At 48.3% G+C, this 15,436-nt stretch overlaps 1 protein-coding gene across 1 annotated transcript in view; it reads right to left on the bottom strand.

Annotated features, from left to right (window-relative positions):
- The window catches only part of SAE1 (SUMO1 activating enzyme subunit 1), a 58,184-nt gene extending 45,848 nt beyond the window's left edge, over nucleotides 1-12,336 (bottom strand). Inside the window, exons 1-2 of the mRNA XM_024569383.4 lie at nucleotides 12,149-12,336; nucleotides 1,152-1,263 (exon numbers count right to left, since the gene is read on the bottom strand). Of these exons, the coding sequence (XP_024425151.1) occupies nucleotides 1,152-1,263; nucleotides 12,149-12,246 (210 nt within the window). The 5' untranslated portion in view covers nucleotides 12,247-12,336. The remainder of the gene's footprint in view (nucleotides 1-1,151; nucleotides 1,264-12,148) is intronic.
- Between the last annotated feature and the right edge of the window lie 3,100 nt (nucleotides 12,337-15,436).

Raw genomic sequence — 15,436 nt, 5'->3', positions numbered from 1 at the left:
TAAGGACATGATCTCTGGGATTTGCTTTAAAATACTGTCCAAAAAAAATAGAGGGTAGAAGTTTAAAAAACAATAAAAAACCCCCATGATATTTGTACAAGCCAGGTAGATGGGATGTCAAATATTATTCTTTTATACATATTTGAAATATTCTAGTAAGAAAACCTAAAATGTCATCGAGGCATGAGAATGCAGAGAAAGAAGCAGCTTCTTCCGCCGTGGGGAAAAGCCAGGTCAGAGGACAGCTACACCGGAGCTGCAGCTTTCACCATTAAATATCATTCCGCGATATTTATGCTCATTACACGGTGTAAACATCATGACGTCATTAAATACCATTCCCTGCATCATCGCTGAGCAGCATGATGTCAGGTAACCACTCATTACCGGACGCTTTCCTTGTTATGCGCAGGCCCTACACTAAGCGGTCCACACACTTCCTGTCCGATCCAGTGTTTTCCAAGGTGATGTCTGCAAACCATTCACATCAAGATCTCCTAGGATACCCTCTTATTTACTTTTTCATTTTTAAAAACTGAGCTGCGATCCCTTTTAACAGTATCTGGTCCCGAGCCTCCCCTCAGACTCTGCGCTAAAGCACAGTCACCAGGGGGCACAGGCTCCGCTGTGACGAAGCTCCAGGCAGAGTTTCCGGTTATCGGGGGATTTCTAGGCACAAATTGGAAAGCTACTCCTCTGTCCCTCGGGACCGCTCTCCAACACCGCAGTTAATTCCACTTACGGATAAGCAAGCTCCACAAGGAGACAGCAGTCTCCCTGACCATCGGCCTAGAACGTGGTGGTGCGGAAATCAAACACATCATAGGTCTCCAAAGGCTATACCATTCCATTCACGCCAGCCCTCCTTCCACAGCCCGTGAGGGGAAAGCAGAACTCCCCAAATCTCTGAGTGTTTACACCTAAGAGAGACAGCTTTTGCCCTGGCCAGGTAGCTCAGGTAGTTAAGAGTGTTATCCTGATACGTCAAGGTTGCAGGTTCGATCCCTGGTCAGGGCACATACAAGATGCAACCAATGAATGCATGCATAAATAAGTAGAACAACAAATCAATGTTTCTCTCTCTCAAATCATTTTTAAAAAGGGGGTGGGGGGACTGCTTTGGAGAGTGAGGAGGTGGCTGCACGTCTCACCTGCTCATGGTCCAGCATGGTCAGTCCTTTCACACCCGCCAGGATGAGATTCTTGGCGATTTCCGCCCCGAGTCCTTTCATGCCGACCAGAAGCACCCGCGAGGCCCGCAGCCTGTAAGGCAGACACTGTTAGTGGCATGACAGAGAGCTGTGGAAACGTGCCGGCTCGTTGTGAAACAAAACAAAAGGGCAATAACTTTAATTTTCATTAATTAACTGCACAGAAGCAGCACAGCCTCCAAACCAGAAAAGAGACACTCCAACCCATCCTGCAGGGAGCAATTCATTCAACAAATATTCGCCACACACTCACGCCAGGCAAGTGTGGAAATAAGACAAACGTGATCCCCGCCATTCCACAACTTATACTTCATGAAGGAAGCGGGTTTACAGTCGTCTGTATGGAAAATAGTAAGTAATAAAAGAATAAACTCCATTTCGCATACTCGCGACTGTAATCCACTTTTGTCCCACCTTGTGTATTATCTCAAAAGTCAAGAAAACTGAACGGGATGCGGGTCCAGACTAACAGAGGGCGCTGTTTCAGTCGCACTCATCCTGAAGGCCTTTCGGAGGCGGCTGAGCGCAAATCAAAATGAAATAAAAGAATGAATATACTGACACTTGGGAGAAGAGCATTCCAGGCAGAGAAAAAGCAAGTGCAAAAGCCCTGGGGCAGGAGCGTGTGTTTCAGGGCCAGGAAGAAGGGCAGCGAGCAGAGGGAAGGAAGACTGGTAGGCAATGAGGGTGCGGCCAGAACCAGGGGCGACACCAGGAAGGCCCTCCCGGGCACTGGTCCCTCGCACTGGCAGGGTTCGGGATTTCACTCGAAGCCTGGTGAAAAGCCATGGGGGGGAGGGGCCTGGAGGGAAGTGTCGCAGCTGAGGCGAGAGGACAATGGCTTGAACTAGTGCGACAGCAGAAGAGGTGGGGAGGGGCCCTAGCACACAAGCAAAACCATGGCAGCAAGAAGGGTGTAGCGAGGAAACACTGGGGTCATTCTAACTACAACCACAGCGTCACAGATGATCAGACTAACAGAGGGTGGTCAGAGGCTGGGCTGTCCCAAGAAGTTGGACTTAACTCTGAGATCAGTTGGGGACAGTATAGAGGTCCACAGTATCTTATTTGAAATCCTCTGGGGTGGGGGGAAGACATACAAAATTCCCATATATATAGTGACAAATAAAGGCACAAGTTCCTTTGAATGAGAAAAAAGAAATAAATCCCTTGAAGCAGAAGTGTTCAGAATCCAAATTTCTCAGATTTGAAAAAGGAAGAGAGTATGGTGCCACACAGGCCCAGGACCCACAGGTGTTCACTTCGTGAAGTGTGGATGCCTCGTCACAGCTGCACGCCTGAGGCTAACGGAGTCTTGCATGTCAACTGTAATTGGAAGTAAATTCTGCCCTGGCCAGGTAGCTCAGATGGTTAGAGTGTCGTCCCGATACACCAAGGTTGTGGTTTCAATCTCAGGTCAGGGCACATACAGAAAGTAACCAATGAATGCATCAATTAGTAGAACGACAAATCAGTGTTTCTCTCTCTCTCTCTCAAATCAATAAATAAGAAAAATAGATTTTAAAAAACACAAAATAAAAAAACCAAGTGCTTGGGAATGCAGATGGGTGCAGCCACTGTGGAAAGCAGTATGGAGACAGCTCAAAAAATTAAAGATGGATCTGCCTTTTGACCCAGTGATCCTACTTCTGGGAATATAGCCAAAGGAACCCACAACGCTAATTTGAAAGAACGTAAGCACCCCTGTGCTCACTGCAGCATTATTTCAATCGCCAAGATATGGAAGCAGCCCAAGTGTCCATCGGTAGATGAGTGGGTAAAACTACTATGGGACATTTACACAATGGAACACTACTCAGTCATGAAAAAGAAGAAAATTCTACCTTTTGCAACAGCAGGGATGGACCCAGAGGACATTATGCTAAATGAAATAGCCAGGCAGAGAAAGACAAACACCATATGATATCACCCATGTGTGGAATCTAATGAACAAACTAAACAAACAAGCAAAACAGAAAAAGACTCACGGAGGAGTGTGACACCTAAGAGGGGCGGGGTTAGGGGGTGGAAGGATTGAGCAAAAAAGGAAAAGGACTCACGGACATGAGTGTGGCAACTGTGGGGGGAGGGGAATATAAGGGGACTAAATGGTAGTGGGAAAAAATGTAATAAAAAATACAATTAAAAAAGTAAAAAAATGAAGTGCTTGTTCATTGCCAATAAATAAAAAGGAAATAGAAGAGTTTACATCATATATTATGAAATAAGCCCATCAGGATCTTAGGCAGCACCCTATAATTAAGCTCATTAATATTTCTGCAGCAAATGGATGATTATTCACCCTGAAAAGGATCAGTAAGAACTAAGAACAGTCTCACATAAATTCAAGTTCTGCTGGCCAATGAGTCTGCTCTTAATTTATGCAATGAATCAATTCCCTCAACCAGTACAAGTACTGGGGAGAACACGCAGAAATTCTTCTCCAAAAACGGGTCGAACAGCCCTGCCCAGTGTGGCCCAGTTCGCTGGGGTCACCCCGCACGGTGAGAGGGCACTGGTCAGGGCACATGACCGGGTTGCAGGTTCGGTCCTCAGATGGGGTGTGACCGATCGATGTTTCTCTCCCCTCTCTCTAAAAATAAATAAAATCTTTTTTTTTTTTTAAATGGTTCTAATCACTATGGACATGGCAGGTCACTAGACTGGAAGTGTGTGATGAGAACGGTAGCCAAACCCTGCGCTGATTGTCGAAGTCAGCAGACTTGGGGTGTCCTTCACTGATACAATCAAGGGTGAAATGCACAGGGAGGGAGCACATTGACGTTATTTCCCTCAAAGGCCTATGTCTGGGCCTCAGCTTCTCCATTATTGCTTTTATTCTTCCACGGCCAGCCACAGGCCAGCAGACCCAGCCTTCCAAGCGACAGTGCCACTTCACTGGAGCAGGAGGAAGTTGAGGCAAGGGCTCACAAGATAGGAGCAAGGTAAATACAGGTGCCAGCAATGAGCAGGTCCCTTGTCAGAGAAGCAGAGCATCACAGCGATGGATGAGAGAAGGAAGGAAAGCGAGCAGCTTTCCAAAGGAGCTCTAATCCCTCCAGCATCAGCAAATGTAATAAGTAACGTTTCCTGAGAGAATGCGGTGCACACATCACCCCTTTTTCAGCTGTACCTTCCAAGTCTCTGCCGTCGCTGCGAGTCTGCGAGCCCTCCCTGCACCTGGCACTCACGCCGCTGCACCTGGACTCCAGGTTCTGAGTTCCCTTTCAGTCTGACTGACCGGGTTTTCTGCTGTCTGGCTGCTCCAAAGACACAGCTAGAATGGCCCGGTTCTCTTGTGGGAATCTGTATCTTCAAATGTTACCAATGGCCTCCTAATCTCCAAGCCCACTAACTTCTCAGGCTCCCTCCTCCTTGACAGCCTTTCAGCAACAGGCACTACCCATCACGTGTGCCCTCCAGGTCAGAAGACCTGGGTTTGAATTCTGGCTCTGCCACTTCCTACCTGGGTGACCCAGACAGGCTGTACAATCTTTGTAAACTTCAGTTTATTCACCTGTAAAATGGGGACACCAATTCTGACTGCGTGTTATTTAATCCCGCCTGGCACAACCTGGTAAAACGTGTTAGTGTATATTACTTGAATTTATTGAACTTCTCCCCAATCCCCCTGCCTTATCTATAAATGGCTCAGTAAATAGTTCATTCTGATTTTCAATAAAACCTGACCAAAAAAAAAAATCTAAAGCTGGCATTTAAAGCCACCCAGTACTGGCTCCTTCCTACTCCCCCAGCCTCACTTCACGCATGCCCAAACATGCTGTCAGCTTCCCACCTGCAGACTTCAAATCACAGCAGCCCCTGCAACCCGCAGAGCTCCGCAAACACTGGCTGCCTGTGGGTTTCTCATCCAAGTGCATCGCCACTCGCCATTGTGGTGACGTGGTTAACCCTGAACCGTGCCAGGGGCCCTGAGACTACAGCTGACTTATGGCTCAATTACATGAAAAGTACTTAAAATAGTACCTGGCTGGTGTGGCTCAGTTGGTTGGACCTGGGAATAAGTTACCATAGGTGACAAAAGGAATCGAGATGATGTGATTAAATGAAGGACTCTGAAATAGGGAGATTATCCTGGCTTACCAGAGTGGGTCCGAGTAAACACAGGGGATAAGAGAGGCAGAAGGTGCGATGACAAGAACAGGGGTCATCTGAAGATGCTCCGCTGTGCTGTGGGCTTTGGAGATGAAGGGAGGGGCCACGAGACAAGGAATGCAGGTGACCCCTAGGCACCAGGGAAGTCAAGTACAGAGATTCTTCCCTAGAGCCTCCACAGGGAGCACAGACCTGTACACACCTTGATTTCAGCCCACTGAAACTGAGCTCAGAGTTCTGGCCTCCAGAACTGTAAGAGAATTTGTGTTAAGTCACTAAATTTGTGGTCATTGTTACAGCATTAACAGAAAATGGAATACAGTGAGGCAGTTAAGAAACTTGCTAAAGGTCACACAGCTACCAAAAGGCAAAGCAGTTACCAACTCAGGTAGTATGTGCTCTTAAAGCACATTGTCTCTAAATATCACAAATAAATGTAAAATCACATTGTGACATGTTGCGTATATAATCCACTGGTAAGAACAACGGCAGTGATTACCCCCGGCTGGTGTGGCTCAGTGGATTGAGCGCCAGCCTGTGAACCAAAGGGTTGCCAGTCCGATTCCCAGTCAGGACACATGCCTGGGTTGCAGGCCAGGTCCCCGGTAGGGGATGCACAAGAGGCAACCACACATTGATGTTTCTCTCCCTCTCTTTTTCCTGCCCTTCTCCTTTTTCTAAAAAATAAATAAAATGTTTTAAAATATCCTGTTTTATCTTTAAAAATCTTTAAAAAATAAACAATAGCAGTAACTACCACCCACAGAGGACTCACTAAGTACTGGGTACTGAGCTAGGTCCATTACGTACAGTACGTCACCGAAATCTTGACTGTGGTTCTTCACCACTTTTCTCTCTCAGATAAAAGTGCACGCACCCTAAACACTGCATAAAATTTCTCTTCCTGAAAGTCCAAGGGGGCTCTGCAGACCCGAGGGCAGGGGGCCATCATGTTTCCACAGGAAACCATCCATGTTAGCCTTGAGAAAGGAAAGACTAAGGCTCAGAGAAGGCGTCCAGGCCCTCACGGCTAATGGGTGGCCAGTACTGGGATCGGAATTCGGCTCTGACCACGACCTACGACTTTTTTCTCTCAGTGTCTCCGCAGTAGATTCTCAAAAAATACATGCTGACTCAACTCTCCTGTCTTTGGACTTCTCTGCCACAGGGCTATCTTTTAAACTTCTGGGAAGGAATCAGAGCCTTTACATATAATTTCTGAATTCACAGCACACACTTCAAGTTAAGCCAAGTCAGTGAAGTCCACTCGTGACTAAAAACTCTTCAGACTGTCAAACTCACAAGCTCCCCGTGACTGAGTCTACCGTGTGAGAGTCAGCCATGCAAAAATCTGGTGTGAGGTCATTTCAAGTAGGGACAGCAAAGTCCCCGAGGCCAGGGAGAGCTCTGGCGTATCTGAGGAACAGAAAGACTCAAGGAGCCTGAACACAGGCCAGGTCACACAAGTCAGGGCGTGAGAGGCAATGGATTTTTAAAGCTTTCGGTTTTATTGAGTACACCAGAAAAAAATCAATGGAAGACTTTAAGCAGATCGCTTTTTTTTAAATCCTCACCTAAGGACATTTTTTCATTGCTTTTAGAGATAGCGGGGGTGGGGGGGAGCATGGAAGGGGGAAGTGGGGAGAAGGGGAGGGAAACATCATCATTGTGAGAGAAACTTCGATTGGTTGCCTTGTCAAATGTGCTACCCCCTGGGGTCAAATCTGCGTCCTGGGTATGTGCCCTGACCCGGAACTAAACCCGAAACTAAACCCGAAACCTTTCAGTCCACAGGAGGATGCTCCAAACAAATGAGCCACACTAGCCAGGGCAGGGCCCTCAACTGAAATTCATTTGGCTGCTGTGTGCAGAGCACACTACAGAGAGTGGCACAGGGAGAGAGCCGGAAGACTGCGGAGGCCACCTGAGATGATGGGTGTGGCTCGGACTAAAAACTGCAGAAAGGCAGAGGAGATGAAGTTTGAAGCACAGCCAACAGGGCTCCCCAACAGACCTAACGTGGGCTTAGGGACACGGACAACCGAAGAACTAGGTGTCTAGTCTGGGCCACAGGAAACGGCGGAGCCCTCGGCATGCTGCGGATTTGTTACTTTCCCCTTCTAAAAGTAGTCTCTTCTTCATTGACAGAACTTTCCACTTAAATCTCCAATCCTGCTCCATCCAACTGTCCATTCATTACAGGCACTTAAATGTCTTGTCAAAATCTAAAATATAACTCAAGCCAGCTCCCAACCAGAGCTGCTTCCGCAAACCCGCTCCTCCTACAGTCCTCCTCCTCCTTCTGGAGCCCCCACTCAACCCACTGACCCCGCTTTACGTCCGCCTTATTTATCTCAAGCTGCTTCCTATTTAGCTCCTCTCCTTTTGTTGCTGGTGATTTATACTTGTCAAATAATTGCAGCTATAATTTACTGAACGCCTTCCGCACCTAGACACTACTCGTGCATTATCTCATTTCGTTCTCCATAACCTCATCAAGTAGACGATATTATCTCCCCTTGATCAATGAGAAAAAGGAAGCACACAGAAGAAATGTATCCAAGGTTCAAACTCAACTATTCGCCACTCTCGCCCCCTAGAATAAACTGGCCCTTATAGGGGACCGCCAGTGCACGGCACATGCGCAGTCACTTCAGCGGCCAGCGGGTGCCTATGGAGCCCACTGCGGTTCTTCGGAACAGCCAGCAGTGTTGGCTACTGAGTGCTTGAAAATAGGGAAGGTTTTATAGTCCTTTTTCGTAAAGTCAACATTCCTGAGTTGAAAGAGTCCTTAAAGATCTCGTTACACTCACCCCTCCTTTTTGCAGATGTGGAACCTAAGGCCAAGAATTGTGTGGCTCGCCCAAGGGCAAAGAGCTCTTTCCCAGAGCTGGGAACCACCCAGGCCTCTGGCTTCCTAGCTCTCTGCAGTGTGCAATCATTTCATCCACTCAACAAACACCTCAATGTCTCCACGCTTACCAGCATGGAAATTTAACAGACCAGTAAGATCCCACGTCTTAATTACTGGACATGTATAAACTGGTTGCCCTGACGGGGCTTATCATCTACTTCCCACTTTCCAGTCCCCTCCTTTCCTCTTAGATATGGGGACAAATTACTGTCGAGTGGGAGGCAGGGCTTTGTGGTGAAAGGCAGCACAAAATCCACGGAGGTGCACATTCCCAGAACAAACAGCGGCAGCCTTTATATTAATTTGACTGAAAGAATGTGCCCCTATGGTGGAAAATGCGCCGTTATGGAAATAGCGGTCAACCTGAAGCTGGATACTTCGTTTCCAATCCTACTTCCATTTACTCGGTGTGCTGTGTTTGGAGAGCTGGCTCCCTTCTTTGAACCACATCCATAAAATGGGTTATGTACCACTGCAAGAGATCCAAACTCACAGGCTTACAGGGGCCAAACAATGCATTTCCAGGTGAAGCTGAACCATGGAGAGGATGGCAAAGGGGAGAACCCATGCTCTGTGTAAAAGAGGCAGCTTCCACTTAGCTCTAACCAACGGGGGCCGGGGGGGGGGGTGGGGGTCTGACGTTTTTCAACAGACAGAAATCAGAAACTCTGTGTGGAACTCTGTATGGAATTTCTAGATGGAGGTGGGCGTCACACTTCCCCCTAACTTCTCATTATTAAAAATTTCAAACATACAGAAAAGTAGAAATAGTAACATTTTGCCATTCTGCCCTATGTGCTTTACCCATAAACATACACGATGGCATTCCACGCTTTTAACCTGCATCTCCAAAAAAGGACACTCTCCATAACCATACTGTTATCGCACCTAGCAAATAATTCCCAAGTATCATCTAATAGGACTGAATGTTCTGATTTCCCCCATTCCCTAAAAAATGTTTTTACTCTTTAAGGGTTCTTTTTGAATCAGGACCCAGTCACGGTTCACACGTTGCATCTGGCTCCATCTCTTTGCTTTTTTGTTTTTTTAAGACTTTATTCATTTTTAGAGATGGGACGGGAGGGAGACAGGGAGCGCGGCAGTGATGCACTTGTAAGCGCGTGCAAGAGAAACATCAATAGGCTGCCTCTCGTAGGGACCCGCAACCGGGCACACACCCTGGCGGGAATCAAACCAACGACTGTCGGTTTGCCAGACACCACCCAACCCCACTGAGCCACACCGGTCGGGGCAGTTCCGCCTCTTTACTCATCTACAACAATGGCTTCACTTGTTTGTCCCATGGCATTGGCCTCTGCGACTGTCTTGTAAAATGTATCATTTGCCTCACTGGTGTCCTTTAATTTGTCCCTCTGCTCTCTAAAAGCATGATTAGAGTCACAGTCATTGTGCAGGAAAACTTCAAAGATGATGCACTGTTATTTGCCCACATCAGAAGGCACGTTATTCATAATCACCTCCAAAAGTTTTTCTCTTTTGTTTGAGTATTATCTTGGTCTTACGGATTCTAAGTTATTAAGTATTTTTAAATGAAGTTGTCATTCTTTCTAATGCTCAAATTGTCCCAAGTTTGGCCAATTCTCTAGATTCTTAAAACACTGGCAATTAATTTCCAAAAAAGTATGCAACACTGTATGAGAGACAGACCAGTGTGACCTCTGGACGTTACTACTCTCCCTTCCAGTTACCTGCCAGCGCTGGTCATCCAACATCTCTCTGTCAGAGACGAGACTGGAGCCAGAATGCCATCTGCAGCATCCCAGGCCACCCCGCACTTCACACAGGAGCCCCGGTCCCCAGAGCTTCCTGTCGCACCCAGCGTTCCCTCAGAGGCAAGTCAATCTGCTTTGTGGCGCAACCTTCCTGTGCACAAGGGAGGAAATCACTGCTCTTCCTACTTCGGAGCCCTGCTGCGAGACTGGGCTGAAACATGGACGTGACAAGAAAACAAAAAGGGGGAGCACTGACCGGCTCAGCAGGTGGGGCGTGTCCTGCAAAGGGAAAGCGCGCTGGTTCCATTCCCTGTCAGGGCTCATGCCTAGGTCATGGGTTCAGTTCCCCAGTCAGGTAGGAGGCATACAAGAGGCAACAGGTCAATGTTTCTCTTCCTCCCTCATTTCCCCTAACAAATAAAGTTTGTTTTTTTTTTTTTAATAGGGGAAAAAACGGGGGGGGGGGGGGGAATGGACATGAGAGCCCTTTAATCAAATCTGTAAGACTATCTACAAATATTCCCCAAATTATAGATTACTCCTTCCTTCCTTCCTTCTCCTTCCTTCCAGGACTCTCAGCCAATCCTTTTCAGGCTCTCCACGGAGTTCAGTACCTCTCCACTCCCTCAGGAAAACTGCCACCTCCCAAGAACTCCATACCCTTCAAACAGCAGACGCTAAAATCAATGAACCCCACCTATGTCTCCAGGCCCAGTCTCAGTCATCCCTGAGTTCCGCCACCCCTACCCCCCACTCTTGACTCCTTCAGCAAATTCTACACCCCCCATCCTCACAACAGATCCAGGATACATTATGTGACCCCTTCGCGAGAGTTCCTGAGCCTGTTAACCTACGTCTCAAGTGGATTATTGTCATAAATACTGCAGTAGTCTCCTAACTGGAACCCTTATTTCCACTTCTGCCCACTTCGACCTATTCTCCACACTGCAAGAATGGTCCTTCTAAAGCACAGATCACATTATGTTACTCCTACTCAAAGCTCTCGAACTGGTTTCCCAGCACACTTACAGTAAAAAATAAAAAAGCTGCTCCTCCACTCATTAGGTTGCAGACGTCCTGGTTTAATGTACCAAGCAATGTACCAAGCGTCCCTGGCCTCCAGGACCGCACAGTTGCTGTTCCCTGTGGCAGGAAGGTCCTTCCAGACAGGTCTGAGGCACAATGTCACCGGTTCAGAGAGGTCTTCCGTGGCCTCCCATCAAAACAGCTCTCCCCCGCACCGTCCTTTATGCATCCTCTTATCCTGCTTTATTTCTCTCCCGGAGAACTTGCATTACCTAACGTTGTATTATTAAGGTTCGTCGCCACACTGGAATATAAGTTCCATCGAGGAAGGAGTTTGTTTAGTCCAGGGATCTATGTTCTCCGCCTACAACAGTGGCTGTGGAAGGTGCTCGATAAGTATCTGATCAAATCAATCACCTCTTCCAGGGACCTCGTTTCCTGTGATAACTATTCCTCAATACCCCAGGTAAGCCCAGCCTCAGTGGCCTGTCCTCTCTGGACTCATCCCCCTATCTACACACAAGCAACCTCTTCGGGTACCTCCAGCCCCCCACCCCCACCCCAGACTCCTCCTCGAACCTCTCGAGACTGCCGCTAAAAATAACGTGGAGCCCAAACTCCTCCAAAACCCTCCTTCTTTCCGACTGACCCACCCCTTAGGAGCCACAAGAATGTAAAGTGGCTGTTTGGTTCGCCAGTCTTCCCCAGCGTCCAGCAAAGGACAAGTCCCCACTATCTAGGAATGAATGAATTACGCCCCCCTTCCCTTCATCCTTTCCCGGCATCCCCGGCCCCTCCTATTCCCTAAGTCCCCACCCCGGACCTAAACTCCACCATCACCCCTTCCGGGCTTCCGCCTCGCTAAGTTTGAAATCTTCCTAATCCCTTAGGGCTCCCCCACCCCCTCCCAGAGGCCTCCAATCACTCAGAACGACCATCTCACCCCTTGGGACATCCCGCTTCCCACACCTTCCGGAAACACGCCAAGTCGACCCTTGCAGCCTTCCCCGGCCAGCTACCATCCCCGGGTACAGAATTCCCGCCTCCTCTCTTCAAACTATACCCTCCCGCTCCCGGAGGGTGGCGAACGCCTCAGGCCAGACGCCCCCTGCACACACCCTAACCCCACAAGCTGCACCAGCCCTGACCGTTTCTGGGCCTCCAATCCCCAGAGACGGATCTGCCGGTCATACTGCGCCGCCTCCTCCTCGCTGATGCCGCCGCCAGCCTCCTCCTTCTCCACCATGGCGCCGGCTCTCGCTGCCTGCACTCGGGGTCTGCTCACGCCAACCGCCGCCGGCCGTTCACCCCCGCCGCTCTGCGCCTGCGCCAGAGACCGAGCCTGCGCAGTAGCTCCTCCGAGACCCGGCCGGCCCGTGCAGCCTGAGACCACGTGGACGTCTCCTGCTTCAAAGGCGGCCGGCGACTGCGAGTCACGTGACAGAGGATCCAGCCAATCCTGGCCCGACAATAGCCGGGCCTATGGGCCTCCTCCCCCCAAGATACTCAAGTGCTCGTTGTGAAACTATTCACTGATCAAGTACTTACCAACCGCTTGCTGCAAGCTTGCTTTTGGGGGTGTTGTGAAGTAGAGTGGCGAATAAAATAGACGAGGTCCTGCCCTCATGGAGCTTGTCTTATGTTGAAGAGGGCCCAAAGAAAAATAAATAGAAATCATGCCGTGCTAAATGCTTTGGAGAAAAATAAAGCAGGGTATGGAACTACAGGGGGACCTATGTGGCCCGGGAATGTCTCTGAGGGAAGGAGACATTAAGTAGAGAGCTGAAAAAAATGACGAAACAAGCTATGTGAATAACTGGAAGATGGCTCCTTTCCAGGCAGGGGGAAAGCCGGTGCAAAGGCCCTGGAGCTGCAGTGTGCTGGCGGAGCTGAACTGTGCAGATGGCCGGGTGGGTGGAGGAGAGTGAGGGGATGCCAAGTGGTAAGAGATTAACTCATCGATGAAGCAGGTGGAGGATCATGTAGGGCCTTGTAGGCTGGTAAAAGCTAACATGCATTTTCTGTAGGCAAGGTGCCTTTTATTATTTATTCGATAAATAAGTACTGAGCACTTGTTCTGTGCTAGCGATAGAGCAATGAAAAAGAGAAAGAAAATAGTTGCCTTCTCATGGAGTTTACATAGGCTTTGTATGGATGATTTCTATCATTCTTATAAAATTAGATATGTTCTTTAATATTTCCATTTCATAGCTAAAGAGCCTAGGGTCTGGCAAAGCTAAGTGTTAGTAGCCTGAACGAAGCCTGGTATCTTAGAAGCAGTGAGGCGAGGATTGAAATTTAGGCGCACCGGCCCACATCATTAAGAGGTATCACTGCTGGTGGTATATTAAGCTCTAACTATGTGATCTGCTCCTGCCTCATGAGGTACATCCTGTGTGTGTCTCAGAGGTGGGTATTTCATCCCTTTTTACAGACTACAACTCTAGGACTCAGAAAGGGGCAGCAGTTCATCCAAGGTCACAAGATCATTTAAAAAATAATTTGGCCAATGCCTACTCTCTGGCTATGACATGCAATAAATTATGTAAAAATGAAGGGACTTAAAAAACAATAAACATTTATTATCTCATAGTTTCTGAGCGTCAGTTATTCAGAAGCAGTTTGAGAAGTTCTAGTTCAAGGTCTTTCATGAGGGTGCTGTCAGATGTCACCTTTGGCTGCAGTCAGCAGATGGCTTGGGGTGGAAGATCCCCTTCCAAGGAGACTCACATGACTGGCAAGTGGATGGTGGCTGATGACTGGGAGGCTGGGGGGGGGGGGTGGACCTTAGATGCCCAGGCATATTTCTGGGTCCATGTGAACCAGCAATTCCACTCTTAACATATACACCCAGAGAAATTGAAAACAGGGACTCACACAGCTACTTGTAAGCCACTCTTTTTCTTTTCACAGATTTTATTTATTTATTTTTAGATAGAGGGGAAGGGAGGGAGAAGAGACAGAGAAAAACATCAATGTATGGTTGCTCAGTGGGCTGGGCATCCTCCCGCAGACCAAAAGGTCACGGGTTCGGTTCCCCGGTCAGGGTACATGCCTGGGTTGCAGGCCAGGTTCCTGGTTGGTGCGCATCGCAACAGGCAGCCGATTGATGTTTCTCTCGCACATGCGCACATGTGCATCGATGTTTCCCTCTCCTCCCTCCCATCCCCTCTCTCTAAATAAATAAAATCTTTAATTACAGTATATGACCATTGTACTGTGAGGCAAATAGAGAACATAAAACATTCAGGATACAGGGCTGCTCTTCCAGAATGAGCGCCGCTTTGCTGAGAATGGTTTGAAACTGAGGTGAGCAAGTTTGGGGAGCACGTGCCTGTTCACAGTGGTAAGGTTTCCTCCAACTATTGCTCGGCCCCCCAGGAAAGGCCTTTCCTTAGTGCTTTCCTGACCCTTAATCCAGCCTCCAACCGTGACCTTTCCCTTTACTGTACTCCAGAAGGTGAGCTAAGGGGGTCCGGATGGGCTGAGGTTCGGGGACAATATGAGAATAGTTGACGCTATTTGGTAACTTTTATTTTATGTTCTCACAAAGGTTTGTCTTGAGGATTTTTCAGGTTTGCAAAAAGAAACACTCCACTGAACAGCCATATATCATCTATCCCGATTCGTGGCAGGGAAAAGTTTTGAGAATTACACATCTCCGCAGGAAACTCTAGTGGGCCGGATGCTCTTAAACCTTTCCAGCATGTAAAAAGCCAAATACACACAAATTCCTTCAACCAAAACATTTATTCCAGAGATCTGAGTCACGTGAACATTTCTATATTTAACTCTAAATATTCCCACAGTTAAATGATGCCAACAGAGGAAATAATTATGGCAATAAGGGGTTTCACTAAGTTCTTTCGGTCAGGGCTGTGGCCGATCGCATTTTACAAAGATGGCTACTACAACACTGTCTCTGGCCCTACACGCTCTTGGAACGTCTCTTTGAGGCCACCCACCTTGAGCGGGTGGAGGGGTCTATGTTCCCTCCCCTTGAAACTGGACTGGCTTTGGTGACTGTTTGACCAAAAGAATGTGGCAGAAGGGACACTGACTTCCCAGCCAAATCAGGAAAGGGGAGGCTGCTTCCACCCTGTTCATGGGAACACCTGAGTTTTGAACCCTGATAAAGCAGGTAAGCAGTCCCACTGCCCTGAGGCTGTTTGCTGAGAGGAAGCCCGACCAGCCCACGAGGAGAAACTATATGGAGGAGCCCTGAAATGACCCAAAGACAGAGATGCCTGCCCAGCCTCTTTTGCTGTTCCAGTTCCAGCCACGGGGTCGGCGACCTCATGAGATGTCCCAGGCCAGAGCCAGCCAGTGAAGCCTTTCTGGGATTGCTGACCCGCTGATGCCGTGAAAGACAACAAAATGAGAGGGTCACGTGCATGGTGGCGGAGGGAGAGTAGACCAGGTGGTGAGCACACAGT

Source organism: Desmodus rotundus, chromosome 12, assembly GCF_022682495.2.
Source record: "Desmodus rotundus isolate HL8 chromosome 12, HLdesRot8A.1, whole genome shotgun sequence".
Classification (NCBI taxonomy): domain Eukaryota; kingdom Metazoa; phylum Chordata; class Mammalia; order Chiroptera; family Phyllostomidae; genus Desmodus; species Desmodus rotundus.
Note: the sequence above shows the minus strand (reverse complement) of the source record. Positions and strands in the feature narration are given on the sequence as shown.